The sequence below is a fragment of the Loxodonta africana genome, chromosome 19 (genome assembly GCF_030014295.1).
Source record: "Loxodonta africana isolate mLoxAfr1 chromosome 19, mLoxAfr1.hap2, whole genome shotgun sequence".
Classification (NCBI taxonomy): Eukaryota; Metazoa; Chordata; class Mammalia; order Proboscidea; family Elephantidae; genus Loxodonta; species Loxodonta africana.
Window position 1 is genome coordinate 24,806,917 of NC_087360.1, and position 23,938 is coordinate 24,830,854.

At 48.2% G+C, this 23,938-nt stretch overlaps 2 protein-coding genes and 1 long non-coding RNA gene across 11 annotated transcripts in view; 1 reads left to right on the plus strand and 2 right to left on the minus strand.

Annotated features, from left to right (window-relative positions):
* Window positions 1–4,225, minus strand: part of LOC135228239 (uncharacterized) — a 67,413-nt gene extending 63,188 nt beyond the window's left edge. Inside the window, exon 1 of the long non-coding RNA XR_010318610.1 lies at window positions 3,980–4,225. This is a non-coding gene — a long non-coding RNA (uncharacterized LOC135228239). The remainder of the gene's footprint in view (window positions 1–3,979) is intronic.
* A 1-nt stretch (window position 4,226) lies between these two features.
* Window positions 4,227–14,898, plus strand: PIK3IP1 (phosphoinositide-3-kinase interacting protein 1). Of its 2 annotated transcripts, XM_003419054.4 has the most exons (6): window positions 4,228–4,419; window positions 5,282–5,398; window positions 5,481–5,600; window positions 6,551–6,748; window positions 6,850–6,928; window positions 13,191–14,898. In XM_003419054.4, the coding sequence occupies exons 1-6, from the start codon at window positions 4,350–4,352 to the stop codon at window positions 13,393–13,395; spliced, it is 789 nt and encodes a 262-aa protein (XP_003419102.2). In that variant the 5' UTR covers window positions 4,228–4,349; the 3' UTR covers window positions 13,396–14,898. The 2 variants fall into 2 exon arrangements, with proteins under 2 accessions (XP_023414986.2, XP_003419102.2); XM_023559218.2 differs by lacking the exon at window positions 5,282–5,398 and having other exon boundaries at window positions 4,227–4,419.
* Window positions 14,899–14,937: 39 nt separating this feature from the next.
* The window catches only part of LIMK2 (LIM domain kinase 2), a 65,410-nt gene continuing 56,409 nt past the window's right edge, over window positions 14,938–23,938 (minus strand). For 7 of the 8 annotated variants that reach the window (XM_003419134.4, XM_064272468.1, XM_064272465.1 and 4 more), the window contains 4 exons: window positions 23,112–23,286; window positions 22,329–22,384; window positions 20,096–20,253; window positions 14,938–18,328 (listed from right to left, as the gene is read on the minus strand). In XM_003419134.4, coding sequence (XP_003419182.1) covers window positions 18,184–18,328; window positions 20,096–20,253; window positions 22,329–22,384; window positions 23,112–23,286 — 534 coding nt within the window. In that variant the 3' untranslated portion in view covers window positions 14,938–18,183. Of the gene's footprint in view, window positions 18,329–20,095; window positions 20,254–22,328; window positions 22,385–23,111; window positions 23,287–23,938 lie in introns of those variants that run through there. The other variant, XM_064272467.1, reaches the window with a different exon arrangement.

Below are 23,938 nucleotides of genomic sequence, written 5' to 3' on the forward strand. Positions count from 1 at the left end.
AAGCTGGAATTTAAATCCTGACACTGGTGCCTATACTCTTAACCACAATAACAGCAGGCTAAGGAAACTGAGAATTACAAATGCTAAGTAATTTACCCAGGATCATACTGCAGTGCTAAAACTAAAACCCAGGTCATTTTAAAGCCTACACTCTTAACTATTTGATACACTGCTTCTCCTGCTGAAAAAGTCAGTGCTAAATTTGTACTGAGTGTTGATGAATTTTAAAAGCTGCAGAGCCAGTTTACTGAGATTGGAGAACATCAGATCCCCTTCCAAGAGAGGCATAATTGTAATTGTTGTTGGTTGCCATCGAGTTGATCCTGACTCACAGTCACCCCGTGTGTATCTGAGTAGAACTATTCTCCATAAGGCTTTCAATGGCTGGTATTTTGCAAGTAGAGCAACAGGCCTTTCTTCTACGCATCAATGGGTGGACTAGAACCTTCAGCCTTTTGGGTTAGCAGCTGAGCATGTTAATGGTTGCAGAACCCAGGGATTCCACTTACTAGACTAATTCACCTCACATACTGACAACCCAGTCTTACTAACCAGTTAAGTTTATAGTCTCTAACGTTCTCCCTGTGACAGAGACAACTATGTTTTCATTAATTTGAAAGCCATGTTTTCCATGACTAGCCTCAAAGTCAAAATCCACCCTTACTCAGGAATTCTCTCTTCTCTGCTTCCATCGCTCCTCTCCTCCAGTATGGAATGTCCTGTTTCCCAAAGTAACCTGTGATCCACAAGCCTTCTAGGCTATTTTATTGTTTACCCTTAAAATTTTTCCATTCTCTGTAGGCTTGGTAGACTCTTCTCCTTACATGGTATACTGCTTTTCCTTATTATTTCAAACATTTATTAAATGCTTAACTACGTACCCAGCACATAAAAAATAGAAATAACCTAACTCACTGAAAGCCATACTTTCAAAGAAATGGCCTTGGGATTTGGATATTTTGACTAGAATATTATTTCCTTAACAAGCTTCATAAAACTATCCCCTGCTTAGTTTGTAATTATGCTCCAAAGTATCTTTCAGCACAATCCCAATGACCACCATGGACAGAAAAGCTGGAGCCAAATCAGTAGAGTCTACTCCAAAGATTTTTATCAACATCTCGGACATCTTTTGCTGACTAAAGTGATTCTTAAGCCTTTTAACAGGTTTATGACTTCCTTATTGGAGGTGCCCCACTGACATATCCTGTTACAAAATGAACTGTCCATCCTACTTGGGAAACAATTTGGGGGCTATTTCCTGATTTAAGGGTACACCTTTGTCTCTCTAGATTAGGACTAAGCAAAGAGTTAAACATCCCTGAAATAGTAAAATATGAGTGTTATATTTTGCTATGTTGTCTTCAGGGATATAAACAATACAAAATGAGTATTTGAGGAGGGTTGTATCATATTATGGAGCCCTGGTGGTGCAGTGGTTAAGAACTCAGCTGCTAAACAAAATGTTGGCAGTTCAAATCTACCAGCTAGCTGCTCCGTGGAAAACCTATGGTGCAGTTCTACTCTGTCCTACAGGGTCACTATGAGTCTGAATCGACACAACAGCAATGGGTAATGGGTATTAGATTGTTATTGCAGTCATCATTTCCAGAAGAAATCTGAAGCTTAGTGTGACCATAGGCCAGAAAACATGGCCACTTTGCATCAATACATGAAGCAAAATTCAAATGTGGATTATCAGAAAAAAGACCGTCAATGATGATGATGGGCACGTCTCTGAGCTAAATCTGATTCCTTGAAGATGGAAGGTACTGAATCTGTTATAACAGAATCTGCTTCTGAAAGACTAAGAAACAGGGCCTTCATTCCTGCAACAATCAAATCACGCTGATAAATATCTTAGTCAGGAGGGAGAAAAAGCAGAGATGGCGAACCTGAGAAAAATCTCCTCCTGGCTTGTTTTATCTCTTTCTTAGACATTGCTGTACCTGATAAGACAGATGGCATAAAATACGGTTTTGTTGTATATATCAAGATGTATATGTTGGAGAAGATAACAGTTTTATAGAAAAATAAGATAACAGCAATGGGTAAGGAAGTCTTGGATTCCTTAGGTAGAAATACCTGGCACTCGTATGTGGGCACAGCAGAGAATCTGAAAATGGTACAACTGCTGGCCTGTGTACAGCCTGTCTCTTTTGTAATCAGAGCAGAAAATACTATAATCCAGCTGAAGAAGTCCGTCACAGTCCAAGGAAGGGTATTTCCTCAAACAACAAAAATTAAGCCCTCATTGCATACAAAAGTAATAGATTAGATGCTGAGGGTTCAAACCAAACGAACTCCCTGCTACTCTGAAACGGAAAACTACACTATTGTTTTCTCAAGCCTATGTATTTTATGGAAACCCTAGTGGTGTAGTGGTTAAGAGCTACAGCTGTTAACCAAAAAGTTAGCAGTTCAAATCCACCAGAAGCTCCTTGAAAACTCTATGGGGCAGTTCTACTCTGTCATATAGGATCACCATGAGTTGGAATCAACTCAACAGCAATGGGTTATGGGGGTTATGTATTTTATATAATGAAACAAAATACACCTCATATACATCTGCAGTGGCATAAGAATAAACATGGGACCCTCAAGGAAAACTGTGGCAAGAGCCCTTCCCCTTCAGCTTTTTGCCTATAGAAATAGCCTACTGAAAATACTGTAAGCTTTTCTGAGCAAGTAAAATACCACCTAGTTATTCTCTCTCCCTTACCCTGCTTTACTCTTTTCCCATAGCATTTAAGGCCACCTGAATTTTGTATATTTGTCATCTGTCTCTCACCACTAGAATACAAGTTCCATGAAGGCAGAGATTTTGAATATTTTGTTGACAGAAGAAATTCCCTGTAGTAGCTAGAACTATATCTGGCATGTAGAAGGTTCTCAAAAATATTTATAAAGTGTTAAAAAACTGCATATTATGTTAGAATTGTTGAATTTAAAATTCTGGCATATCTGTGTGTGTGTGTGTATAAATTTACAGATTCCAGAATGTAATTCCCAGTGTCAACCAATTCAGGAGGCAGAGAATCAGAAGCTTATGTGGGGAAATAGGAGAGTGATTGTAAAAACCAAGCAACATATCTTCTTAAATGGACTGAAGGAATCAAAACACTGTCTGCAAACTATTTTAAAGATGAACTAAAGTTATCTCTCTGTCCCCTCCATGTCTGAAATCTGATTGTAGTGAGTTCAAATTCACTTTAGGTCAGTTAGATTGCCATTTGCTTTCTTCCTTGATAAAGCTTTTGAGGCCTAATGAGTCAAGATTTTTTTTTTTCTCCCTAAATTACAGTCTGCAAAATATAAGTCCACAGATCGAAACAGAGTCTCCATTTCTATTTTGGGATTTGCCTGAGTCACAAGGTAGTCTTGGCAATCACTCTGTTCTCTCACTTTACTGAGGCTGCCTGGGAACTTGAACTGTCAGCCATACAGGAAGAAGGCCCTTCTGCCTAACTCCAAAAGGCCCAAACCATATGGATGTGGCGAAGTTTAATGGTGATATAAATCACTGTAAATGGATTTCCCACAGGGTAGGGGGCAAAAAGAAAACATTTTACTTAACTTCCTCTGTATGAATTCAAGGCTGGTAGCAAGAATAGACTACTGCACTAGAACTGAGCCAATTTCCCAATGTTTGCATTACATGTTTTCAACTAAAGAGATTTCTTTCTCTATTTCTACAATATATGACACCCCAAACCCCAACTTCCAAATAAAAGAAGGCAATGGGCCTGATCTGACCCTGGCAAAATTACACTGTTTAAGAAAAAAAAAAAAGCGTCTGTGTTCATAAATATATATAAATCCTAAAGCCCCCCCTTTTTCCCCCAATAATGAGTATAGAGTTTCTGCCACCTTACTTCACCCTGAACTCCTCCTGATGGTGCAGCTAGCACCTCCCTAAGTTGCTTTTTGCCCCCCCTCCCCCCACCATGCCGCCGGACAGAATTCTTTCCATACTCACACAGATGGAACAGAAGAGATGACAAGCTCTGGGGGTGCAGCCGTGCAGGTCTCAAACTGGTCCGTTGCTCTGCCCCTCTCGCCTCTCTCCCAGTGGCCGGCTTTCTATCTGGGCCCAGGGTCAGCGACCTTGGAGACACAGGAGCTTAGGACCCAGGGGGCGCCTTTCCGCCGAAAACACCTCGCGCTGCTGCAGCAGCGAGCTTGGGTAGCTCCCAGATCTAAAGAGAGGCTGTTTACCAGAAACGCAGAACAAGGGCAGGTCTGCCAGCAACGCTAGGACGGGAGGCAGCGCTGCCGCCAAGGGGACCCCGATTGCCCGCACTTTGGACACCGGTTGTTTATCCACCTGCAGGACCACGGAGGCGAGGATGCTGCTGGCCTGGGTGCAAACAGTCCTTGTCAGCAACATGCTCCTAGCAGAAGCCTATGGAGCCAGAGGTAAGCTTTCCCTTCTGCAGCAACTTAATGAAGCAGAACGGGGAAAGTTCCTCACTTCCCACCATGGCCAAGCTAGACAGGAAGATGTGGAAGGAAACGAACCTCTCAGCTGGCTTCTCTTGTCCTAGGAAAGCTCATATTCCCCTTCCTCTCCCTAGCAGGGGCTGGCAGCTCCATCTTTGCTATTAAGAACAAAGGCAAAGAGCCACTTTCCCTTTCCTTGCTTGGGGCTCCTAAGTTCATGCAGTTTGGGGGTTCATCTCCCCCACTCCCAGCGCCCTGTTCTTCTCGGGGCCATTGCATAGTGTGGCCGAACCCAGCCTCCTTGGGTACTCGGGCTGAGGGGAGGAAGGCTTTGGAGTCATATCCAGGCAGCGGCAAGGCAGGTTCCCTCCGGTGATGCTCTGGAATCTTTGGCCTGACTAAGGCTATCGTAGAATTCTCTCTGGAGGAAGTGCTGCCCGTGGAACCTGGCAGAGGTAGCCGTACCGCGGAAGAGGGCACGGGCAGAGTTTATGTAAGAGACATTAGACCACAGGGAGGAATTTCAGGTCTGGCTGCCCACCATCTCCACTGAGGGTCCCCAACCCAGACCACGGCCTCTCCCAAAGTGGCCACAAGTTCAGAGTAACAACCCCTTGCGTTTTTGCAGCGCTTTTCCGGCCGACAAAAAAAAAAAAAAAAAAAAAACGAGCATTCTCTGAGCGCTGATGGTGGGCTAGGCACCAGCTAGGGGCTCTGCACGCGTTTTCTCGTCCTATCTTGTTCCGGCCTCATAAGAGCGCTGGGAGGCCGCGGGGTCTCCGCGCAAGGAGAGGGAGACCCAGCCGGACTCAGTGCCCGGGGCTCCTCTTCCTCATAGGCTGCTTCTGGGACAATGGCCACCTGTACCGGGCGGACCAGCCTTTGCCCGCGCCAGGCCTCCGCTGTCTTAACTGGCTGGATGCACAGAGCGGCCTGGCGTTGGCCCCCGAAGCGGGTGAGTGTGCGCCCCCGAACGGCGGGCGGCGGGCGGCCACGCGGCCCGGGCCCAGACCACAGCGCCTTCTCTCCTCTCCCAGGCGCCGGCAACCACAATTACTGCCGTAACCCGGACCAGGACCCGCGCGGGCCCTGGTGCTACGTCAGCGGCAAAGCCGGCGCACCCGAGAAGCGGCCGTGCGAGAACCTGCGCTGCCCAGGTACCCGAGTGCCCGGGACACGGACCCCAAGCCTGGGCCTGACTAGGAGCGGCCCCTACACCCGTAGCGCACGTGCGGCCGCGCGACGCCGGCCGGCCCCGCCCCGCCCCCGCGTCCTCCGATTGGCCAGGGTTGTCTCCAGGCTGTGGAATCGAAAACCCATTGGCCGCCTTCGCATCTGGGTGTGAGCTCATCCTCCGCGAGCGCCTTGTAAACAACCGGAGGAGGCGGGGCCCCAGCCTGGGCCGCACGGTCCACGCCCCGAGCCGCATCCGGGCAAACCCTAGACTGCGCCCAGGGGCGGTGGCCTTTGGCGATCCCCCAGGGCCTTTATTGACCGTTAGGAGAGTGTGCTGTTTGCCGGGCGTTCTGTTCACAACCCCTCTGGGAAGAAGCTGTTGTGGGGATCTGAGGCTCAGAGAAGTTCAGGAACTTCCTAAAGGCACTGGCAAGGGCCCACGTTTGAATCCAAGTTTCTTAGACTCCACAGCGCGGATGTGTTGCTCCTGAAGCAGCAACACAGTTTTCTAGGGTTAAATGGAGTAACACAGGGATTGGCACAAAGCGTGGGCTTAATAAATGTGAGCTGCTCAGAGGAGTCGTGGGGTGCCTCCTGGCATTGAGGGGGGGTCTCCTGGAGAAGTTGGCACTGGGCTGAGCTTGGAGGATAGCTAAGATTTGAAAAGATGAAAACGTGGGAGGCGGGACAGAGGCCCTTCTCTATGGCTTCCCCTCAGACTTGCCTTGTCTCAACCATGGTGCAGCCCTTCAGGCCTGGCCTATCCAGATCTTGATCCTGAGGCAGGGTTTGATTTCAGTATGTGTGTGTGTTGTGGGGTGAGGGAATTCTATGGTGGACCTCCCTAACATCCCCAACACTCTGGCCAGCTTCAGATGTGAAATTCACTTAGGACAGTTCTGATGAGGGCTGTTTTTCACCTCACCTCCAGAAACCCCTTCCCAGGCTCCACCAGCCCCCATAACGGAAAGGGAGGCCTCTGAAATGCCAGGGGAAGATGAAGCACAGGTGTTCCCTCCTGCCAACGCCCTACCCGCCCGGAGTGAGGCAGCAGCTGTGCAGCCTGTGATTGGTATCAGCCAGCGTGTGCGGATGAACTCCAAGGAGAAGAAGGACCTGGGGACCCTGGGTATGACTGCCCCACCCATGTCCTTTTTGGATCCATCAAGAGGTGTCATTTGCTGTTTGTCGAGAATGTGGCCAATGGGACTTCTGTCTTCTTCTTGGCAGGCTATGTGCTGGGCATCGCCATGATGGTGATCATCATTGCCATTGGAGTTGGCATCATCTTGGGCTACACTTACAAGAGGTCAGTAGCGGCCCTTCTGGGTTCTCTTGAGAGGAGGAGAGAGGGAAGGTACACAAAGTCAAACCAGACTCCTCTGAGGCATTGTTACACAGAAAGGAAGCAAGGTGTTGAAAGAGTGAAACCAGCTCACAAGGTAGAGACTTGGTTCTAGTCTTCACCTGGTGGTTGGACACTTTGCTTTGGTGCCTTTACTCCTCACACACAGCCTGATGAAGTAGGAGTTCTAGTTCCTCATATTACAAATGAGGAAGCTGTTGTCAGAGAGGTAAAGTGACTTACCCAAGGTCACGCTGCCTGGGAGTTGCAGAATCTGGCTCAAGCCCAGCTCTTTTGATACCAGTTTCCCTACCGTCTAATCCAGGGTGCCTGGCATGAAGTGGGTGGCTCTGCAGAAATGAGGCTGGGCACTCATTGTGGCAACCACGAAATTGAACTCTGTGAGTTACAAAATTCTCCTGCTTAGTAAAGGTCCCTAGCCACCCTTTCTGCAGTTGGGGGTTGAATTTCCTGAGCCATAGGCAGTGGGATCTCTTCTAGGACCAGAGGAGAAAGTGAGTTGGCACACAGAGAGTCTGTGTAATTTTGCCAGTCCTCATCATGTATGAGAAAGCCAAAGAGACTACCTGGGAAACTCAGGGGAAGTGAGAGGAGGAATTTTATTTTGAAAAGTCCCAGAGATACCATGTGGAAAAGGCTCCCTGAATCTCAGTGATGACAAGCTAGAGTGGCATTCATTTTTACTGCACTGGTTGATTCTGGGAAAATAATTTGCCATTCCTGGGCAAAATCAGGGGGTCTGACTTCCAACCTTGTATGTCAATGATATTTCTCCTGTATGGTCTGAGAAGGCTTCCTGAAGGGGAAGTGACATGGTGGCCTGCACTCCCCAGTGTTGAGGACCATGTCTGAGCCCATAGTTCCAGTGGGTCACACAGCATCATATAAACCTAGAGTGTCAGAGCTGGATGGGTCCTTACACATGATGTAGTCAACTTCCTCATTTTACAGATGAAAACAAGGCAGTATTGGGTAATAATAATTCTTATTTTATTTACCACATACTAGACTTGGCTTCAGGCACTTCATATGCTTTAAGTCAATTCTCACAATCACACTTTGAGAGAAATGTTACTATCCCCACTTTACAGATGAGGAAACTGATGTGAGGAGATACGTACTTTGCCCAAGGTCACACACCTAGCATTTGGTGGAGCTAATTTCCTAGCCCTGCCACTAACTAGCTAGCTGTGTGCCTTGGGCAAGTTGCTTCTATTTCCTGCTCCCGAATATTGCTGTGGGGTGAAGGCACGTGATTACTCAGCAAAGTGCATGGCACATTATAAACAGTGGCTGTTTTATCCTATGAAATGCGGGTGCTGGATGAGTGATCTCTGAGCCCCAGTCCTTCTTCGATTTTCTGTGATTCAGGAAGCAGAGGTCCAGAGAGGGGAAATGATTGGCCTTAGAGGGTCTCCTGACTCCCAGTCCATGGTTGTTGCCACCAGTGGGATGGTGGACATAGCAGGTCTGGACATACCTGCCTTTTCATTTCCTTAACTGTTTGACAGACTTAGAGGAAATGATATGGTATCCCTAGCCTGAGAATTAGTAGTCAGACCCAAACCATATGGCTAAGTTTAGCCCTTCAAATATTTCCTCCTTCTTCGGCCACTGGACAGCATTTGGCTCTCCTCTAATCTTGTGACAGTCTTCAGGCCTCCAGGTGCTTGGAACTGACTAACTTCTTAATTCTGAGCTCAGTTCTAGTGCCTAATGAGGAAGCCAGACCTTCTTCTTCTTGATCTGGTCCCCTAGACAGTCATGTGACTGCCTTCAGGCTTAGAAGCTGCTTTTCTGTAAACTGAGGGCAAGGCACCTAGTTACCCAACTACTCGTCACTAACCACCAGACCGCCCCTTTCTTCAAAAGTACTCTGAGAACAACAGGAAACCACATGTGGGATGGAGGCAAGCTCTCAGCTCGCACGTGCAAGGCAGGTTTTAACTTTCCCCAAATCAGAAAACAGTGTCCTTGAGAGAGTGGTAGGCTGAGTGCACTTCTCTGAAGCTCGGTTTCTTGTCTGTTAGATGGGGATATACCTCCTTCCACATATACTTGTGTCCTCCCTGCACATACCTGCCCAAGATTATCATGAGGATGAAATGTGAACAGTATATGTGAATCAGTTAATCACAAGAGCAGCCAACATTTATTGTGTAAGGCCCTTGGAGTGCTCTTCCCAGATGATCTTGTCCAACCCTCATGGCCACTCTAGAAGGAGCGCTATTATACTGTTTTACCTAGAGGAGTAGCATGTCCAAGTTACACAGCTAGTAAGTGCTGTCTAAGAATTGTCAGAATCTTCAAAAAGTCCAGTGACGCCCAATAGGCTAATGTAAATTTGCTTTGAATTGCAAAGTAGGAGAAATAAACCAAAACGAAAAAATAGCTAAGGTTAGAAGTCAGAACTGGGATCCAGTTCCTGAACTGGCACCAATTATGGGTGTGAAACTGGATAAGTCATTTACCTTCTCTGGGTCTCAGTTTTCTTATCTGTAAAATAGTATAGGGGCAAGGGGTTAGATATGATGATCCTCCCAGCCCTAATATATCCTAAAAAGACATACTGCCTGGCAGTGGACAAGTCCTAGGTTCAAATCCCAGCTCTACCATTCACTTAAAGAAAAGATTTAATCTCTGCTCCTCCCTTCTCATCTCTAAACAGATACCACATAGGTTTATTGTGAAGGTGAAATAAGACAGTGTAGTTAGGGAATACAGTTGGTGCTTAAAACCCGTAACTGCTTTGGGGGACTTTTCCTGCCCAGCATTGGGGCACAGCATTGCTTCTGACTGGGAAGACAGCAGTGCTCGGGGTTACATAATAATTTGAAGAAACCTGTGTTGCCTGAAGGAAGTCTGCAGTGCTTCTGTCACCCAGGAAGGAGAAAGTTAGAGGCTGCAGTGCCATCTGTGCCTGGTCCCTTTGGTCAGCCTGGCTCCTGGTCCTGGCCTGGGAGCAATCAGGGATAGAATTAGTGCAAACCTTGAACTCTGTCAAAGGCCATGAAGCTATGGCTAATGGAGCTTTCCCCTGCCTGGGAAGGATGGGCAGGCACCAGCCTTCCCCTTGGGGGAGGAAAGGTGGCATGTGGGGCTGGAGGGGCTTAGCCTGGCAGGGTCTTTGTCCTGGTCATCTAGGCCACAAGGTTCAGACGGCCAGTCTGCGACTGAGCAGCTCCCTGTTTCTGCCCCAAGAGTAGTGTCTGCGCTAGCTTCAGAGGGCGCTCTTATTTTCTGATAAAAAGGCAAGAGAAAAGCTGGAAGTCAGCACCACTCCACCCACTTAGGAGAGGAGCCAAGTCAGTGAATAAGCCTTTTGTTCTTTTCTTGGCTGCCAGACAACAGCCTGGCTGCCTCCACAGGCCTTGAGAGGGAGCTGGGCTGCCTAATGGTCAGCACAGCCGGCCTGATGGTCCTTCTTCCACCTCCAGAGGGAGCCGGGGCAGCTGCTGCATCTCCAGGCACCTTTAACAGGAAGCATGTGGGGCTGGGTGTGTTTCGAGGCCTCTTACTTGAGATTGTAATCCGGACTGGCCCCAGCACCTACTTCCTTTACCCTTGGCTGCTGTTTCAGCCCTGCTCTGCCCCATTAACACAAATGGGTTCTTTCCGCCTAAAAACTTGGGCATGATGTAGCCTGATCATTATCATCAGCTTGCCTGGCCACAGCCAGATGCTTGGCGAAGAAAGTAGTGGCTCTGGAGTCAGACCCCAAAGCCTGTTCCCTCATCAGTAAAATGAGGATCATACTACCTTGCAAAGTTGGTGTGGAATTAAAAGATGGTGTATACATGAAGTGTTTGCCTTCACTAGGTGTATAGGTCTCTCTTCTCCTCCTGGTTAATGGCTATTTCCCAGCATCTTAGTGGGTACTTAGGAAGTTTCCAGCTTTCTCCCTTCCTCCAGCCCCTCAAAAAAAAAAAAAAACCAAACCCACTGCTGTCAAGTCGATTCCCACTCATAGCGACCGTATAGGACAGAGTGGAACTGCCCTATAGGGTTTCCAAGGAGTGCCTGGTGGATTTGAACTGCTGACCTTTTTGGTTAGCAGCCGAACTCTTAACCATTGTGCCACCAGGGTTTCCGCCAGCCCTTAGATTTTAAAATTCAGGCCTTGGCAAAAGATGCTCACATATTCTATTTTTTACACATTGACTTTTGGTTTCCCACTGGCTTGGGGACTCTGTTAATAAAATTAAACCAAAGGCCTTCTAAGTTTCTCTCTACATGGACAACCTTTGAAAAACCTGGCTCTTTATTTTATTATGGAGGAAGGTGTTGTCTTATATGTGATGGCAGCTGTACCTGATGAGCAAAGTGAATCTCAGGCTACAGTGAGACACACATGATCCAGCCAGCCCTCTTTACGTGGACAGTGTGCCTTTACCTCCCGTGTATGTGCTGGGGGTTATTCTGCTCTGGGAGTTGGTGGTGTCCATACAGAAGCTAATGACAAGAAGGAATGGAAGAGGCTGAACCTCAGGCTTGCATATGCTGAAGCTCAGTCACCCTCAATCACCCAGGGAGACTCGGGGATGAGTTCACAGATTCGGCTCCTGTGACCTCACAGTGAGAAATAGGGAATCGTGCAAGGGGATCTGTCAGGGGCTCTAGAGATGATCAAGCTTAGCTCCATGTTCTACAGATGAAGAAATTCACTGAAGTCACATAAATAATACTTGCCTTGGCTGGTCAGTAGGAGAGTTTCCTTGGGAAACCAAATTAGGGTAACATTGCTTAGTGAGTCAAGTCATATTCAGGGCAGATGATAATAACCGCCTATGGTTTTACAGCAGTTTCACCGTTTTCAAAACATTTTCACATTCATTATATTTGTGAGGCAGTTATTATCTTCATTTCACAGATGAGGAAGCCAAGGTTCAGAGAGGCTAAGTGTTTTGCCCTAATGGTTACACAGCTAATCAGTTGCTGAGTGGGTTCTAGAACACAAGCAAAGGGAACTGGATAATTTAAAGTCAGTTCTGAGTCCACAGGGCAAACTCTCCCTACTCCAGCCCTCTTTTTTCCCAATTTTGTCTCCAGTCTTCAGCTTTTGTCACTGCATCTCACATCACGATGGATGTGTGATTAATTGATCTTGCCCTCTCTGAGGGGAGCTGAAGCCTGTGTTATTTAATTCAGCCACCAGCTGCCCTTTCAAAGCCTTTTTGGGGTGGGCCTATTCTGGGAAGATTTCCTCCGACGGCTGAGACCGTGTATGGAGGGGATTGCTGTTGCTGGTTTTGGAGGATACTGACCTGGGCCCTGGTTCTGGTGTGCAGTGTGCTGGACACTCACCAAGCCCTCTGATCTGCATAGGGGGTGGCCCGGCTCAGTGCGCAGAGCCCTGCATGTGGGACCAGAAGAGTTCCTACCCAGCATTCCATCTCGGGTGACCTGATAGCGTCAGAACTTCTCTGAGATCAACCAGAGCCCAGCAGATTTGGGTTTGAGCCCACCATGTCCTAAGAATTCCTTAACCTCTCTGGGCCACTTCTTTGTCTATAAAATAAGTGAAGAGACTTAATTCTTATGGTTGATCTGAGAATGAAGTAATATATGTAGAATATATGCAATAAAGAAAATACCTGTTAGCATGGCGTGAGCATTCCACATGAGTAAAATGAGGTAACATTGTGTGCTGATTGGGTCACTAAGCACCACGAGGATCCAAAGGCATGTCATATCTCTCAGTACCTCTCAGTGGTCTCACAGGATGGTCATCGTCCATTGTTTCCCATTGACCTAAGTGGCCCTTAGGGTCCTTTTTGCCCCCAAATAGGTTGGGGACAGTCTCTACTTCTAGCCTGGGCTCACACCAGAACAGATGGTTGGGTCAGTTTACTGGACAACTTTGAGAATAAGGGCTGAATCTGGGATACTTCTCTCGGTCTCCCAAAGCCCTTGGCTGGAGGAAGAGAACTTAAAAATCTCTTTCCTCCACATTACCTTGACTGAGCCTCACTATAGCAGTGTAAGGTTCATACTGCTTCATCCCTGCTTTACAGATGAGGAAGCAGAGACCAGAGGTGCAGGAGCTTCTTACTGAGTTTGAGGCAGTCCGACACGATGGAAACTTAGTACCCTGGACCTGGGTTTGAGTCTTAACTCGCTGTGACTATGGCTAGCCTTGACTGTCTGGGCCTCGGGGTGCTGTCTAACGAGCATGCAGCCTGAATGCTTCCCTCTTTCCTGACAGGGGGAAGGACTTGAAAGCACAGCAGGAGCAAAAAGCCTCTGAGAGGGAGATGGAGCGAATCACCCTGCCCTTGTCTTCCTTTACCAACCCCACCTGTGAAATTGTGGATGAAAAAACTGTTGTGGTCCATACAAGCCAGACTCCAGTCGATCTTCAGGAGGGCAGTGCCCCCCTCATGGACCAAGCTGGCACTCCAGGGGCCTGAGCCCGCACAGTAGGCAGCAGCCATGAGATGGTGTAGGACAGCCCACCCTCTGACACCTGGGAGCATCTACACTTTTTGTTGTGGTTAAAACCCTCCTTCCACTTTCTTTTGTGCGTGAGTCCCAGTAGCAGACAAAAGCGGATGGTGCTGTGGGCTAAGGGCCAGGCTGGGGAGGGTCCTGCCAGTGCTCCTTCACCATCCCTTGGAGCAGGATTTTGCCTGTGGATGGTGCTGCTGACAAGGGCTTCAAAACATTGCCTGTAGCCCCAGAACCAAACCAGGGACGGACAGGGAGCATCTCCAGGCTCCTTTGTGCTTTATCATCTGACACGGCCTCAGTCTCCACCTTCCCATTTGTTCTTCATGGCCTTGAGTGGCACACAATGTTATTCACAGTTCAGGTAAGCAAGCAGAGAGAGGAGGCATTTTAAAAATACATAGTTTTTAAAAAACTCTGGGATGGGAACTCCCTACTAACCTTTGAGAACCAGAAATGAGTTTGTACAAAAGCCAGAACTGCAGGCCCAGAGAGGGACCCAGGCTGGAGGCTGCTGGGAGTGCCCCAGCCTGCTGGCAGTGATGTGCCTTGTCAGCTGTGGGCCGGGCCTGGGCCCAGGGACTCTTCCTGTTTTGAAAGTAAAGAAAGAGAAGAACTGCACTGAACATTCCACTTAGGATGAGGGCAGAGAAGGAGCCACTCCTTACCTTAGGCTGCAGGGGCAGAGACAGCCCCAGACAGTGTCTCCTCAGGGTTGGACAGTGACCTCACTTATTTTCGCAGGGCTAAGAGCAGCCAGCCAATCCATGGGAGTTACACTGTGGGACCCTGTGAGCTGCTTCTGAAAGGTTAACCTGGGAACTAACCCCATAGACCAGGTGATAAGTGCTTCAGGCCTTGTCCCTGCAGGCTCCTAAGTTTGCAGGTAACCCTGTGGCCTCCAGGCCAGCACCTTCTAGTGGGGCTAAGGTCACAACCCCTAACTTGTAAAACAATCGCAGAAGTATTGTTAAGGGATCTAAGTTCTTCAAGCCTTTTGGACACAGGGCCTAGGGAGGGAACATGATAGAGCAAGCTACTGGCATGGCCAAGAGGAGAACCCAGCTTGCTGACTGGGTGCAGTATTTCCCCACTGCAGTGTTGGGGCTCAGCAGGGTCTCCATACCTTGCTCTCCCACTCGGAGGACTTGGCGGTATGCCCCACCCACAGAGCTTCCTTCCCAAAGCCCTTTCACTTCCACTTGAACTCCAGTCAGGTGGGGAGGGAGGCTAGCATGGCTTAGTCCCTTCAGCAGGCTGTGTCTGGGAGCTGTCTGCTGAGAGACCTAGGCCTTTGGTTGGTCCCTTGGTGGTAGTGACACTGGAGAAGAAATTACTGGTTTCTACTTTTCTAAAAAAGCATTTCTCAGTATACGTTTTATATACCTCATTCTGATACCTGTATATAAAGTGCAGGAAATTGCTCTTCATTTGACTTACATAAATTAAAAACAAAACAAAAAGGACTCTACATTGCCAAGTGTTTATGGCATACCAGGAACACTGCTCCAGAAGTTGAGGAACTGCACGTCACCTTGCTGGCACCTGTGCAGTGAAGTTGAGCCTTCTCTCCTGCCCCTTGGTCCTGAATCAGGAAGCTGGGAGTCAGCAACAGGTGGATGGCTGGTAACTGTAGCTTCTATGTTGACTGGTATCCTCACCAGGAATCCTTTCAGATGAAGCTGCAGGAAGGACAGTGTGCAGACATCCCAAGAAGGCACTTGGTCACTGCAGTAGCCTCCTTACATAGCATTCTTCCGGAGGTAATGAAGACCAGCATCCAGGCAGCCCTACCCAGAGCTGGAGTCAAGGGGAGTGAGTGGTGGTGCTGTAGCAGCCACAGGAGAGAAGGGTGTGCACGAAGATGGGTTGTTGGGCTGCCTGGGGATGAGGAAGGGCCCTGCGGGGTGATTCTTGAGGGTTCCACAATGAAAAGCTACCAGGAGTCTTTCTTGGACTTCTAGCAGGGAGTTCAACAGGTTTGCAGCCTCTAGGAACACCCAGGAAGACCTATGCCCAGGACCAGATGTTGCTGTCTGTATAGCACTATATAATGCCAACAAGTGGCACCCCGAGCGTTGGTTCCTCAGGAACCATTCTACCCTGTTGCATTCCTCAAGCCTTGGGAGAAAACACCTTTGGGTATAATGGGTATATTGTGCCAGGACCCCACTAACCAGCCAGCTTCACCCTGCCCAGTGCTTACCCTGCCCCCACCCCCAGGTGCAGAAGTGAGAAGAAAAAGATTTTCTCTCAAGCACTTGTAGGGAAACACAAGGGGTGAGGGTGACTTGTATTCATCTCATCCCGTTATGTCCCACCACCCATGTACCCATGTGTCTTACTGTGGTGGCTTATATGTAGCTATGATGATGGAAGCTATGCTGCTGGTATTTCAGATACCAGCAGGGTCACCCATAGTGGACAGGTTTCAAGAGAACTTCAGGCAAGACAGACTAGGAATAAAGGCCTGGAGATCTCCTTCTATGAGTTAGTCAATGAAAACCTTATGGATCACAACAGAATAGTCTGATACAATTCTGGAAGATGAGCCCCCTAGGCTGGAAGGCACTCAAAACACACAGTGGCCACAAGAATTTACTCCAGCATAACAATGATTGTGAAGATGGCACAGGACGAGGCAACGTTTTGTTCTGTTGTACATGGGGTCACCTAATCAGAATCAACGGCAATTAACAACATGAAAGTGTTACCTAGCCCTGCAGAGAGGACACTAGGACATCCAGGCTGGAGAAGTATATGTATATTGGGGGATTTGGGGAAGTAGGGCCTGAAGATCCCACTCAGCAAGCAGGTGGGAGTCAGGCTCTGTGGGGCTTTGATGGGTCAGTCAGACTTGCTTCCAGGAATGGGCTGCCTTAGGTGGGATGTACATGATATCTGGAGCAGATTAGTGTCTGCATCCAGGGAGAGAGGATGGGACTTGGGGAACACCAGGACCCTGCCACGGGGAATTCTGTGGTCTGGGGTGAGGTGGCCAGTGGTGTTACTCTACAAAGAGCAGGGGAGGCTCCGCCCTTCCTGGCACAGACACAGGCCAGCAGACCCACATTTATTTTCCAAAGCCAGGCCCCAAGTCACTTTTTTCACCTCAGTATCATCAGTTATGTTAACTGCTTAATTTATTTAGTCTGCTTAATAAATGTAGCTCAGCCCACCACACTTGCACTTGCTGGGGACAGTTGAGGCACAACCAGCCACACAATGGTAAACCCTGCTGCTACTGGGAGCCCACAGCTCAACCCCATGACAAGCTGGCAACCTCTACACGTATGTACAGTATAGGCAGAAGGTAAACTCTGGCCAGAGATGATATCTGATCCCATAACTCATCAGGTCTATTTACAATATTTCACATATCACCCAACTGATAGAACAAGATGAAGATACTAATAATAACAACCACTCTCCTGGATCACTCCCATCCCTACACCCCAAAAAATAAACCACCACATTGCATTAATATCCCAGTCCCATTCCCAATTGTTTAAATATGGTCTAAACTCAGACACTTAGGAGGCAAATCTAGTTGTGCTACAGAGCCCCTGGAGCACTGGAAGCCAAGGCAGAGGGTGCCCCAAGGGCTGTCCAGTGTCCAAGGCTGTGACTCGGGGCTGTGGCCAGGAACTAGTGAGCCGGGCCAGGCAACAAGGGAGGTAGAAGCCAGCTGGCCTAGCTCAGGGAGCTGTGTCCCTCAGTGCCTCAGCTCTGGGGCTCTGCCATCACCTCCTCCCAGCCCCAGATGCTGCCTGATCAGGGATGTGGAGGAGTGAGTAGTGGCTGCCGCAAGGCCAAGAGAATGCGGTCTCCTCCCACTTCCCAGCCTGAGACTCTGGGCCTGTGACAAGCTACTCTGTCCTCCAGAGCCCATCTAGCTCTAGGCAAAATGTCTGCAAGTCTGGTGAGAAGCTTCTGGGCTTCGACTGAGCAGCCCACGAGGGCATGGGTAATAGCAGCCAGGACACGGACATTTCAGAGGGCAGGGGCTCTTTCTTTCTGGCACTTGTAGTACTTGTTGCAGGCAGAAGGGACCTATGCCCAGTCTCCAGCACTACAGTTTGAGAACATGTGGTGGAAGCTCCTCTCACATCAGTGTGGTCTCTGGGCTGGCCAGAGTGGCCCCGAGGAAGTAAAGAGAAACCAGTCCTTCCCCTAACTCCTGGCCAGTTCCATCGCAAACCAACTGAGAGACTCTTCTAAGCTCAACTCCCCCAACTCTGTCCCAGGGGAGGTGGGACAGCACCGCTACCATTTCACACTCTTGGAGCACTACCTGGCTGCCAGTTTATATGGTTCACAGACCCACATGAAGTCTTTGTGCACCAGCTTGACCAGAGACTTCAGAGCCCACAGGCGAGTTTCCCCAGGGATCCTGCCCAGCAGGTCCACATCATGCTGATTAGTGTAGGCCAGAGTCTCCAGTAGTCTCTGGGGGTGGGAACCCACTGCCAGGGAGTTCCCAAGTGGTCCTAAGTAACATTCCTCCTGGCCAGGCTTTTTTTTTTCTTCACAGCTTTCAGGCGAGTATTGGGTTTAGAAACAGTAACCAGGCTCCAAAACCTGTGGAGATGTGTTTCCCTGGTGCTGCGCCCGCTCACCTCCTGGGGAGGTAGTAGGGATGGCTTGTGCTGCTTCTAAACAAGCCGCCAATCCACAGGAAGCCACAGGATGGGGCGCAGAGGGGGCAATGCTGGCCGTGGAACGCCCCCCTGCAGGGGGCTGGGCCAGGGCTAGGGTGGTGAGTCTCGGGTCAGGCCGTACTGCACGCTCACAGTGTGGTCCAGCTCCTCCAACTCTGCAGGCAGCGGGATGCCTAACTCCCCCAGGTACAGGGATAGGGCCTCAAAGGAATCCTCCAGTTTTGAGAACGCTGGTCTGGAAAGAAAAGGGGTAAGTTAGAGGCATATGGGATAGGGGCTGGGGCTCTGGGGAGGCTTGGAAGGCACCAGGCCTCAGGGTTGGACAGATCAAGGTGGGAATATTCCGTCGCTCAGGCTCTCCTAGTTGTATGAGTTCAGGCAAGTCCCTTAACCTCACTGTGTCTCTGTGGGAAATGGGACACTATGTCACTGCTGACTCACAGTGTTGCTGTAAAGACTAAAGCTAACAGAGGGAGAAGGCTGGCCCAGTGATTGTCTCCAGGTGAGAGCTTTAAAAAAAAAAAAAAAGTCCAAGAGAAAGAGGACTCTCCTATGTCTTAGAGAAAATGCTATCATCAAAAGTGGACTGGACAAAGTGACATTTTAAAGATTCTTTTCAGTCCTCAGACTTCCTGTCTCCACACCATGGATCTGCCAGGAAAGGGGCATTTTCTAGACTCAGCAGCTCCTCCCAAGGAGAACACAGATACCTGGCTCTACTGCTGTGGAAACTGCTCACCTGCCCTGGACTCCTAGACATCTGCATGCTTACTCCTCCTCTTCCACACCTGTGCTTCAAGAGATGATGCCTACCCTGACTCCCACATTCAAAACTGCAACTAGCACCCCCAAACAATCCTCTTTACTGGGCTTGACACTTATTTCTATAGCATTTATCACCTTCTAATATTCAATAGTTATTCTATTATTTATCATCCCACCATGAGGGCAGGGTCTTTGTTTTGTTCACTGCACTCAAGAGCTTACAACAGCACCTAGGACATGGCAGAGGCTCAATATATTTTTTGAATGAATTAGAGACAGATATTTAGAATGACTGAGAAGGGACATTAGCAAACAAATGTTGTATAGCTCCACATTTTCTCCTCATTCTCTTACCCTGATGTTACTAAGGCCCATGAGAGAACAAGATATAGAGCCTCCCACCAGCAAATTCCAACTCTAAATTGGACCTTCAGAAGTCATTTTAAAATAAGGATTATGTGCCAACTGGTTGTCTTGGAGGGTAGAGTTGGGGAGGTAAGAGAAGGGTTGAGGGGTATATTGGTTGGGGGAGATTATGGAAGACTTATCCTTCCTAGGCTCTATATTTTGGCAACGTTTGAACTTGTTTTTTAAAAGAAACATGACTTTTGATAGCAGAAAAAACAAACATATATAAAGATTGTAGTTTTCTAACGCAAAAACTTGGAAAGGCCTAGGGTAACTTTGGTAATAGTGAAAACTATAACCTGAGAAGAATAAAGGTAATTTTAAAAGATTCTTAGAGGAGAAATTAGTTAACTGCATAAAGATGTTCACTGTCATATTACTCATTCCAGAAAAGAAAAACCAGAAAAATTGGGAACATCTACATGGTATTTATTATAATATGTTCAGACAGTATCTTAGTAGAATTCTCTGTAGTCGACAAAAATGATAAACAGGAAAATTGGGTAGTCACATGAAAAATGCAGGACAAAATAAAACATTTCTATCTATTCTGAAATCACAACTATGTAAAAGACGTGTGTGTGTGTGAACATGGACAAGGAGAATATGGAAACGTGAAGATGTTCATTGTGTTAAAAGGGTGGGACAGGTTTGGGTCAATTTTCTTCTTTTAAAATTTAATAACTGTGTCTCTGTGTGTCACATCCAGGTCATGTGTTATACTACAACCTCGTCTTCCCCATACAACCTGGAATGTCAGAGTCAGATCGCCTAAGGCTAGGCAAGCATTTCAGGATTGTGTGAGCAGGGGAAAAGGGGTGGCACCAACCTGCTCTCAGGCTCCAGTTTGCAGCAGATGGCGGCCAAGGGGAAGAAGGCTGGGGGACAATCTGTGGGGACAAACTTCTCCCAGAAAAGCTTCACATTGAGGCCAAAGTCCAGTGTGCGGGGCAGGCAATCAGGATCTGCATATACCTGCCCAATGATCTGCAGGTGAGAAGATGCTGGTCAGGAACAGACAGAGAAGGCCATAGCCATACGGCAAGGAAAGGGTCGTAGTGTGTGGACAGGAAGGACGGTCAGGAGAAGGAGTGGGAAAAACCTAGGTCAGAGAGCTGCCCTCTACCCATGTCTCCAGATCTTGCTAACCCAGATTTGTCTCTTGAATGAGTCCACTTGCTGAGGAGGACTTAGAGGAGGCCTCACTGCAGCAGAAGCGCAATGTTCCAAATTGGCATGTAGGATCTGGTAGCTTTCATACATCCCACACCGCTCGGGCTTGTGTCAGAGTAAAGGCTCTATAAGGCCAGGGGCTTTGTGCTTTGCACACAGGAGATGCTCAACTGATATCAAACAAAAAAAAATTTCAACTTCCTTGAAAAAGGATAGTGGTGATAACTGCACAACATTACAAATGTAATCAACATCACTGAATTAAACACGTAAAAACTGAATTACCAAACGTTTTATGTATATATATATAAAACTTTAACATACACACAATACATACAATAATTCGTCACTTTCTACATGTACACTTCAGTGACGCTGACTGCATTCTTCAAGCTGTGCGACCATTTTTGCTCTCTTTTTCCAAATTAGCCCACTACCATTAACATACCTTCAGCGCACTATAAGTGAAAGCCCTCTTCCCCCCACCTCTTGCTCCTGATAACCACTCATTACTTTTGGTTTCTGTATTTGCTTATTTTACGTAAGTGAGATCATACAGTATTTGTCCTTTTGTGTTGGAATGACTGCATGCAGCATATTGTCCTTAAGGTTCATCCATATTGTGGCATGCATCAGGACTTCGTTCTTCTTTATGGCTGAGTAATATTCCCTTGTGTGTGTATATACACACACTACATTTTCCTTAGCCATCATCAGTTGTTGGACATTTTGGTTACTCCACCTTTTGGCTATTGTGAACAGCACTGCAACAAACATTGGTGTATATGTCTCTTTGAGTTGCCGCTTTTAGGTCTTTTGGTCATATACCTAAGAGTGGAATTGCTGGGTCATATGGTAGATCTATGTTCAACTTTTTGAGTAACTGCCCAACTCTTTTCCACAGTGGCTAGACTATTTTACATTCCCACCAGCAATGGATGAGGGTTCCTGTTTCTCCACAGCCTGGCTAACACCTAGTGTTTACAGGTTTTTTTTTTGATCATTGCCATTCTTATGGGGGCGAGACATCTCATTGTGGTTCTGATTTGCATTTCTGTAATGCCTAATGACTTCGAGCATGTGCTTTTTTTCAGGTGCTTGTTGGCCATTTGGATATCCTACTTGGTGCTATGTCTGTTCAAGTTCTTTGCCCATTTTTGATTGGGTTGTCTTTGTTTTGTTAAGTTATAGGAGTATTTTATAAATTTTGGATACTGGACCTTTATCAGATATATGGTTCCCAAACTGTTACATATATTTTTACCACATTGGAAAAACACAAAACCTGTCTTGATTATTCCACATGGCCCCTGGGTCTCTTCTCCTCTCCCATTCACAACTTCGTTTGTGGGAATTACAGAAGCCTTTCAGTGTGTGTTTGACTGCCTGCTTCAGGATATACTGAGCTATGCTGCTGCCCAACTGCTAAGCTCCAAGTGTAGGAGTCGTTTCACAACTTACTCTGTAACCCACAGTGCCTAGCACAAGGCTGCCACTTCCTGGAGTGGCTACTTAACTTGTTGGGCTGAGGGTGGGAGCACCACCAGGCAGGGGAGGGAGCAGAGGAACTGGGCAAGAATGAATTAGCCCCAAAAGTGAGAGGGACAGCCATGTGAAAACCTCCTGCCTTTCCTACCAGAGTTTCAAGTCACAACTGCCCCTTTCTGAACCCATTTCCTCACCTGAAAACACCCCACCCAGTCCTCCTCATGGGACCAGTGAGACTCAAGTGCATGAGCAGATGCAAAGATGCGTTATAAACTATAAAACCCTACCCCAATTAATTTTACGGAAAGCTACTCCTCCTGAGGTGGAGGAACCCCAGTTCTGAGTCAGGACAGCGCTGCTAGGCCTGCTGCCTCAGGCATGGCCTCTGGGCCGGAGCTCACCTCGCAGAGAACGATCCCAAAAGAGAAGACGTCCACGGTCTCATCATAGCTCTTTCCTTTGGGAACATAGGAGAGCAGGCTGTTAAGTTTAAGTCCCTTATCTGCTCTGCACAGGGTCTAGGGCCAATCTGAGCCACAGCCAAGAACCCAGGCTAGAGTAGGTTCCATGGGGATGCTCTAAAGGCTGCCCAGAGCAGGCACCACCGTAAATCACCTTTCCACAGGCCTGTTGTTATAAAATAGCACTGCCCAGGATGAAACTGCATGGTACAGCAAAGAGAACAGAACCACACTCATCCAGGCTCGAACATCAGCCTGTTGTGTGTCGGGGCAAACCACTCAACTCTCTGGGCCTCAGACTCCAAGGAGGCTTCTATCAGGCTATTTCTGAGGCCTCACAATCATGTGTGTTTAAAGAATCCCATCCAGTATCTCTGGCTGGTTGGAGCATTATCCACCAGGGGGCACCACACTTCAGTTTTCAGCAAGGGAAGAGAGAAAAATGCAAAAGCTAGGGCAAAAAGTAGCCTGAGCGCTCAGCTATCCTTGGGGCACAATAGCCAGTCAGACCTCACCCTTCCCCCAGGATGGGATGCCTAACTCCCAGCCCTGAGTTCGGAGACGAAGGAGTTTATGAGACCCGACCTGGCAATGGATGAAAACTACCTAGCCCTGGCTCTGGGTGCCTGGTACTACATTTCACAGGCTGCCCTGGAGGCAACGTGTGGCCTCAGTGGGACTCCCCCGCGCTGGGGTATGCCCTTCCCAGGCCTCAAGACTCACCATTCAGCATCTCTGGTGCCATCCAGTAGGGGTTTCCCACCACTGTGTAGCGCTTCTTGCGGTCATTCTTGCGCAAAGTGCGTTTCTTGGTCGCGGCCTTCTCCACTGGGGGCTTTTTCCTCTCCTCCACTATGAGCCGCGACAGCCCAAAGTCTGCCACTACCACAGTCTTGTCCTGGTAGTACACAGGCCAGGTCAGGCACTGGTAGAGATGTTCCCAAACCTGGACCTGGGGTGGGGCCATAGGCCAGAGAAGCCACGAAGGGGCGAACGGTGTGCAGCAAAGGACCTGAACCAGCTGCCATGGAGTCAACTCCAACTCATGGCAACCCCTGTGTGTCGACTACAATTATGCTCCATAGGGTTGTCAATGGCTGGTTTTCTTCTGAGGCATCTCTGGGTAGACTCAAACTGCCAGCCTTCTGGTTAATAGCCAAACACTTAACTGTGCTACCCAGGGAGGCAAAACTCTATCTGGCAGATAAGGCTCACAATTGTGTTTCTAAACATGCAGCCTGTGCACAAAGCAAATTCCTGGGAACACCAGAGTGTTCCCAGCAGAGGCCCTGAGCCTGGATGGGTGAGACTCTGGGGCCTGGAGAGTGGAACTCAGACGTGAGATAGGGGATTTCTTTTATCCTGCCATGTTCCCAGAAGGATTTAAGGCAGTGACTAGAACCAGGATGAGAGAAAGACAAGATGGAGGTAGCCAGTGTAGGGACATGGGGTAGATAAGCTCTCCAAACAGCTACAGGGCAGTCAAGTGGAAAAGGGACTAAGATGGTTTGGTGTGGGTCCCGAGGGCAGAGCCCGGGTCAGTTGGTAGA

Excerpts from the sequence above, each read along its gene's own strand:
- PIK3IP1 (XM_003419054.4), top strand. The coding sequence starts at position 4,350 with ATGCTGCTGGCCTGGGTGCAAACAGTCCTTGTCAGCAACATGCTCCTA. Across the intron at positions 4,420-5,281 it reads AGAAGCCTATGGAGCCAGAG|GCTGCTTCTGGGACAATGGC; the intron begins GTAAGCTTTCCC and ends TCTTCCTCATAG. Across the intron at positions 5,399-5,480 it reads GGCGTTGGCCCCCGAAGCGG|GCGCCGGCAACCACAATTAC; the intron begins GTGAGTGTGCGC and ends CTCCTCTCCCAG.